Source organism: Paracoccidioides lutzii (assembly GCF_000150705.2).
Source record: "Paracoccidioides lutzii Pb01 unplaced genomic scaffold supercont2.47, whole genome shotgun sequence".
Classification (NCBI taxonomy): domain Eukaryota; kingdom Fungi; phylum Ascomycota; class Eurotiomycetes; order Onygenales; family Ajellomycetaceae; genus Paracoccidioides; species Paracoccidioides lutzii.
Genome location: NW_015440993.1, coordinates 109,055 through 116,662, shown reverse-complemented (window position 1 = coordinate 116,662; position 7,608 = coordinate 109,055). Strand labels below are relative to the sequence as shown.

General features: G+C 22.5%; 1 protein-coding gene across 1 annotated transcript; it reads right to left on the bottom strand.

Annotated features, from left to right (window-relative positions):
• Window positions 1-201: 201 nt before the first annotated feature.
• On the bottom strand, window positions 202-451 carry PAAG_12643 (hypothetical protein; the record flags this gene model as incomplete). Its single annotated transcript, XM_015848109.1, has 2 exons — window positions 202-298; window positions 320-451. Coding segments are annotated over 2 exons (228 nt in total), but the record flags the coding sequence as incomplete, so codon positions are not given.
• Between the last annotated feature and the right edge of the window lie 7,157 nt (window positions 452-7,608).

The window sequence follows — 7,608 nt, the reverse complement described above, 5'->3', positions numbered from 1 at the left end:
TTTGAATAAAAGTTCTTAAAACTTTCTATTAAAAAATCTTATTAATTTTATAATATATCAGATATTAATAAATTTATATCATTTGCTTCATTATCAGTAAATGAATTTATAGAAATAGTAAATTCTATTATAAATTAACTTAATTAATATATTAAAACTTTTTTCCTCAATCAAATCCTTCATCTCAAACCTATAATAAACTATTAAATAATTTGAAATAAAGTCTTCTTTCATATTTACTCTTTTTTGAATCTGCTGAAGACTCAGAAATATTATTTTTTATAAGTTTAGTGATTATCTATTTAAATTTCTATTTCACAGAGTAGTTTTTTACAATATAGTCTTTCTTATTACAATAGTAGCACTGAATACCTGAATGACTGTCTAAGACTTTCTTTATGATAGAGGATATTGTAGCAGAGATATTAAAAAAAGTTTGATTATTGAAGATCTATAAAATATTTTGCTTAAAGATATTAGATTTATTTCTCTGCAAGTTTTTTGACTTCTAATTGACATTAATTATCTAAAAAATATAAACTATCTAAGTATAGATTTTCTGAAACTTAGTATATATATTAAATGATTATATTAACTACTATTATCATTCTCTAAAGATCAAAAAATAATTTATCATTGAAGTCTATCTTATAGTCCTTTCTAACAATCTTGATCTCACTTATTAAGTGTAATAATTATATGATAAATTTATAATAATTATTCTCATTATATATAATTAGCTTGCAATAATTACTCTTGACATTTTACAGTTTGTTAGTGTTCTTATATATTGACTTAAGATGTTTAAATATCTCTTTTACAGTGTGATATCACTAAAGTAATTCTCTTTCATATAAAGGGTAATATGACATGCTATATCCTTATCAGTCTAGTTTTCAATATATATAATTTTTATATATTCAGTAGAATAGTGATTAATATTCTTTTAAAACTTATTCTTCATTTATAAAAGCTATTATTTAAATTTTAACTTCTTACTATCAGTGAAATATTTTGAGTCATTAATTTTGATAAAACTTCTGATAGTCTCAGAGAAAGTAATATTTAACTTGCTGTCTGATTATTGACTATCATATAAATCTAAATATAATTAAGTTCATTATGTTTACCAATTAGCTCATCAATCTGATTTTACTTGACAGCAGTCTAATTAATAGTGTTATTTTATTTTATTCTCAGATATATAATTGTATCTATTAATATTTTTTTATTATCAAAGATATCATCAAAAATTACTATCAATTTATTATAAACACAGTTGCTATCTAAATGAATTACCTTTTTGAATTTCTAAATTGAAATATATAATTGATTAATTGATCTTGTTAGAAGGTATTACTAGTTCTTTTGATCTCTTTCAAAAGGTTAAGAGTTTGCAGTGATCATCTAATGTCAGATTAAACTTTTATCTTCAATAATTGATTTAATATATCATCAGATTCTCAACTAGCAGGTATTAAATTAACTGAAACACTTGAATTTTCACTACAACCTGAGTGAAAAGGTAGAAGAAATCTTAGTATTATGTTGGAGAGTAGATGTGAGCTGTCTAGAAAAAAATCTCTCTGCATTGCTAACTGTTATATAATAAAACTCTAAAATTGATGAGAAAAAAGAGATATTAGAGTCTGCTCAGATTATAAACAGCTTACATGATCACATGACTGATTATAAACAATTCACATGATCACATGACTGAATCATAACTGATCTGCTAGTTTACTGTTGGACGTCTGAAGTGGTTGCATTGGTAGCTTATCTCAGGGACGCTATATACTACTGTGTGGTGCGCTAGTTCATAATAGGAAATCTAGGCTCCAACACCTTCCTTTAGACTAGCTACTATTCTGCTCAAATCAATCATATTCATCTTCTCTGTCAATTTATTTTGTCTTCCACTTGCTGTATCCATTAAATTCTTTTCTTATTTCACTCATAATTTGGCTGGCTTTTCAAAAGTTCTTCAATATTTAGAGAAATTGTTGCAAAGAATACTTGAATTCATTGACTTGTAAGTAAATTCTCTATATTTCTATTTTTGCTCTTATTTTTATTCTTAGTCTTATTCTTATCTCTATTTTTTAATATCTCAATGCACTTTTTATTATATTTCTGCCATTTAATGCTTGTGAGATTTGGGTTTTTGAACTAGCAGTATTTGATAATATACTTTATATTCTTACAGTAGTAGTATTGATGTTTATTGAATTGTTCAATGATAGCATTTGTGGTAAATGAGTTGAGATGTATCATAGTAATAGTGGCATGAGTAACCAACTGATCTATTAATTTATCAAGGTTCAGATTCTGAATAATTCCTTACTTGATGGCATAAAAATCATCTAGTTTTATTCTAATAAATTTCTATTGTCAGTCTCTCAGTTCTAGTATAAATAAATTATAATAGGTACTCTTAGTTTAACTTTTATTTAGAGATATAAGTTTTGCTTTTATATCTTGAAAACTTGTAAGATAGATGTGAAAATCATTGTTATTGAGCTATAAATCTCTTAACTTCTTAGTGGTTTGAAGGTATTCTTCTGCATGAGATATAATGTAGTATTGAGCAAAATTCTTCTATATAGTTGCTGTGAGGTAGAAATCTTCATTCAGTAGTCTTAGAGAGTTACATATAGTCATATTCAAAGATTTAAAAATTTTTATGTAAAGAAGTATATTTTTTTTATTTTAAAATTTAATTTCTAGAGGAACTGTAGTAGGAGATACTATTTATTGTCGGTTAAAAATATCTTTTGCCTGAATCAAATAAGCATCTGAAAAAATAGAACTCTTTCATTTTAAATAGTTGACTTCAGTGAGAATAATTAAATATTTTCCTTCTAACTTGATTTTTATATTTTTATAAAATTTGTCAACTTTATTGTTAATAAGATTTTTAATAATATTTGATAAGAAATTTAAGTTTCTCTCTAGACTTTGTATGAGTTTTTCTATCTATCAATTCTATTTTTTTATATATTCTATTATTATTTATATCATATTCAAATTGCTTTTATTTATATTTATTTTATCTCTTTGACCAGTTTCTCCTTTAAACTCATAGGTAAATATATCATATTCATATTTATCTCTATTTATGTTATTGCTTGCAGAGATATTCAATAGTTTTGTAGCTTATACTCTTAGAGATATCTGTTTACCTCCTATTAATTAAATCTGTCTCCTGTAATTAAAGCTTTTAAAATAGTCATTTTTTATCAGGTTCTTACTGTAATTCAGTGATGTAGTCTCTATAAGAAATTATATACCTCAGATTAAAGAAGAAGAAGAAGAAATAAAGTATAAAAGTAGTGTAAAAAACTCTTTAAAAAGAAATAAGCTATATGAATCATAATCTATTAGACATTTGAAGTAGTTACATTAATAGCTTATCTCAAAGATGCTATATACTACTATGCGGTACGCTAGTTCATAATAGAAAGCCTAGGCTCTAATAGTTACATATAGAGCGTGATTATATAGGCGTGTGATAGAGATAAATCTAGCTCTAGCGCTAAGTATATTATTTCTATAGAAGATTTATGATTGATCATCAATAGAGTATTCTGAGAAGATAAAGCTATACTTGCTAGTTAAGACAAGATACTACTGAAATGACTGAATTAAAAATATCAATTAATATATGAACAATTATCTGATGTATCAATAGATGAAAATTTACTGTTATAAAACTTTAGAACTGCTAAAGCTGCTATTAATTCTCAGCAGAGTTTGATAGTATATTTCAATAAACTTTATAAATAACTCTATGATAAAAAGAAATTATAATATAATATTGATAATTATCTATTGACTAAGCAAGAAATCTATATCTATTTCTATTACAAAAAAAAATAGATGTTAAAAAGCTAGCAAAACTATTTTTAAAGCATTACTACAGATATTATGAAGTATCAAATTTAATTATATTAGACTGTAAATTACAATTCATCTCAGACTTCTGAGATAAATTCATCATATAATTGAGAGTTAAGCTGAAGTTTTTATCAGCTTATTATATATAAACAGATAATCAGACTAAGATTATCAATTAATATTTAATAATTAAACTTTATATAAACTATTATCAGAACAACTGAGAAAAGTAACTGTCAATGATGAATCATGCAACTGAAGCTCTAATAAATGAATCAACTGAGATGATACTCTTTCTAACTATTTATAAATATAAATCTCAAATATTCTTTAATTGAAAGTCACTACTGAGAACACTATCTAGAAAAGAGAAGCTTAAATGAAAAAATACTCAGTAGCGTACTATTCAAATGAAGAAAATTTGAAAGCTGACAGCTAATAATGTAAAAAAAATACAAGAAATTATGAAACTACATATTAACAGATACTGTTAAAAGTCAAACTTTGAAATAGAAGATAAGATCTTTGTATTATTTAAGAACTATAGAATTTAATACCTCAGTAGAAAGCTTGTAGAGTAAAATAAAAACTCTTTTGAGATTATTAAGAAAGTTAACAAGAGCTATAGACTAAAACTATTAAATAGTATAAAAATTCATCTAATATTCTCTTCTGATAAACTATAAAAAGCTATAAATAATCTTCTATTAGAATAACTAAATGAGATATTAAAATCAGTTAATATATAAAAAAAATAAATAAGAAGTTGAAAATATTTTAACAAGTTGTATTTTTTATTAGAAGCTTTAATATCAGATAAAATAGCTAAAATTTGATGAAGATTCAATATAATATATAGTATAAAATCTAAAAAAAATCACTATATCTGATTTAAAATTTTTATACTGAAAATTTAATAAAAACAGAATCTGCAAAATAATTAAAGAAATAGCTAACTATTTAGCAGATAAAGTAGATAATAACCTACTGATATTAAAGTATATCTAGACTTTAAAAAGAAGTAATATAATGATGTAGAATAAATCAAGATAATCAATTATTATACAGATTAAAATAATCAGAAATTTTAATTATTTAAACAATAATATAGTAGTCAACTTCACAATTATTCTACATATAAATAATATATAAATATAGAAAATAGTATTAAAAAAATAAATTATATAAATAGAGTTCTGAACTCATCTTTTAGAAATTATTTCAGTATTTACTCAGATAGTTTATCTAGCTAATAATTAAATATCTATTCATCTGCATATAGATTGAAGCTATAATAGTATATTTTTTTATTTTCTTAATTTTTTTTTATTCCTATAAATATTAGTTATTAACTATTTTTAATATAATCAGATACTTATTTGTATAAAATATCTGTTTGTATACTTCTCTACTATATGATGCATCTATTAATTTGACTTTCAAAATATTAACAACAAAAGACAATCAAACTTTTTATCAAGAAGAAAGAATTTAATTAGCTATTCAGACATTGAAAATATATCAAATTTCAAGTATATGAGCTACTGTATATGCATATCAAATCTCTCATATCAGTTTAATTGAGTGACTATATAGTTATATGATACTAAAAATTCTCAGCTTAAAAATTGAAAACTCAGTTTTACAGAGAAATTAGTTTTTCTTTAATAGATAATATTCATTGATGAATAAAGTTAGCCTTCCCAGGTGAGTACTATATAAGAAATAGTTAATCTCATTATTGCAAGCCAGGACAACTCTACCACTTCATCAGTTGTTGATATAAAATGAGTTAATCAATTTATTGATCACTACTTTGAAATAAAGACTTGATTCTCTTAATCTTATAATCATAATCATCAATGAGCTTTATACAAAAATTCTAACATTATTCAAAAATAGTTTAAAGTTATATAAAATATTATTCAGATGTATAAGATTATATAAAAGAATATATACAACTTTGATGAGACTGGGTTTCAGATAAAAATTATTAAAACAGTCAAGATGATTATTGAATCAGAGAAAACTCTTCATCTTAAGCTTGTACAGCTTAAAAATACTGAGTAAGTTATCAATATTAAGATGATTAATGCAACTAACTAAGTATTATCATCAATGATTATTTTTAAAGAGAACTTATATCAAGTCTTATGATATGAAAATAGACTACTGTATAACTGTCAGATTGAAATCAGTAAAAATGAATGAACAACTGACAACCTGACATTGATCTGACTTAAAAAGATATTCAATAAATATATACAATTCTGTATAATTAATCAATATCAAATATTGATCTTGAATAGATATAGCAGTTATAATAATCCTAAGTTTGATCAATTTTGCACTCAAAACTTGATTATTCTTCTTTATATATTAGCTTAATCTTCTCATCTCTAGTAGTTTTTAAATATTGCTTGTTTTTCCTTATTAAAGCAAGTGTACAAAAAAGAAGTTGAGAAAAAAATCAGATTTAACATCAATTATATTAATAAGAATAAGTTTTTAATCATTTATTCTTCAGTTTGTACAATAGCTCTAAGTGAAAAGAATATTCAAAGTAGATTTAAAGCTATAAGACTAGTATTATATGATTTAAAACAGGTTCTTTCTTAGCTTAATATATAAATATATATATCAATCTCTCTCAGAACCTTATATATCTCTCAATTCGCTTAAATAACAATTATATCACATAATATATGACAACTAGAGCTTCAGAGTGAGAAAGTTAAGAAATAGTTTAAATGCTGTATACAAAGCCTACTTAATTCAATCAATCAAGCTCTAGATCAGCTGGTCAAAATATGTCAGATAGTCATGCATAGTACTGCCATTCTGACAGTAGAAAACAAGATATTAAAGACTGTAAATGTTAAATAAAATAGAAAACATAGAGGTATTATATATATATAAGTCTCAGAGAGAGATTAACTGTCTAATAAGAGATGAACCATGTACAAAGATATAATAAAGTGAAAAAGAGGTGATAGAGCAGTCTGATAAGCAGTTACAAAAGTGAGCAATGTCACAGTGCAGTGGATATAACATTGTAGAATATATTATTTATATATACTTTAAATGTACAAGAAATAATTCTTAATGTAATTAACCAGTTTTGCTATCTAGTTATGTTGATATTTAAATACACAGATGTTGAATGATAGAGATATATACAAATAAATATATTATATAAATTGATATTTGATTATATTAATAATCAACAAATTAATATTTATATATATTGATTTAAAATACTTAATATTTTTTCTATAATATAATATCATTTAAATTAATTCTTTTTAATATAAAATATATTATAATATATAATATTATTATTAGTTTAATTTTTAATATATATAATTTTTAAATACTTAATAAAATAATAATTAGTATTATTTTAAAATTAATTTTTATTAAAAGAAATCAGTATTTAAACTTTAATTTTATATTATTAATAAAATATTTTAAGTTATTAATTTTAATAGATTTTTTTATAATCTTTAAAAGAGTAATATTTCATTAATTATTGACTATTATATAAATTAAAATATGATTAAGCTTATTATTTTTATAATTAATTTTTTAATTTAATTCTAGTTAATATCAATCTGATTTAAAATATTATTTTATTTTATTATCATATATATAATTATAATTTTTAATATTTTTTATTTTTAATAATATTATTAAAAATTATTATTAAAT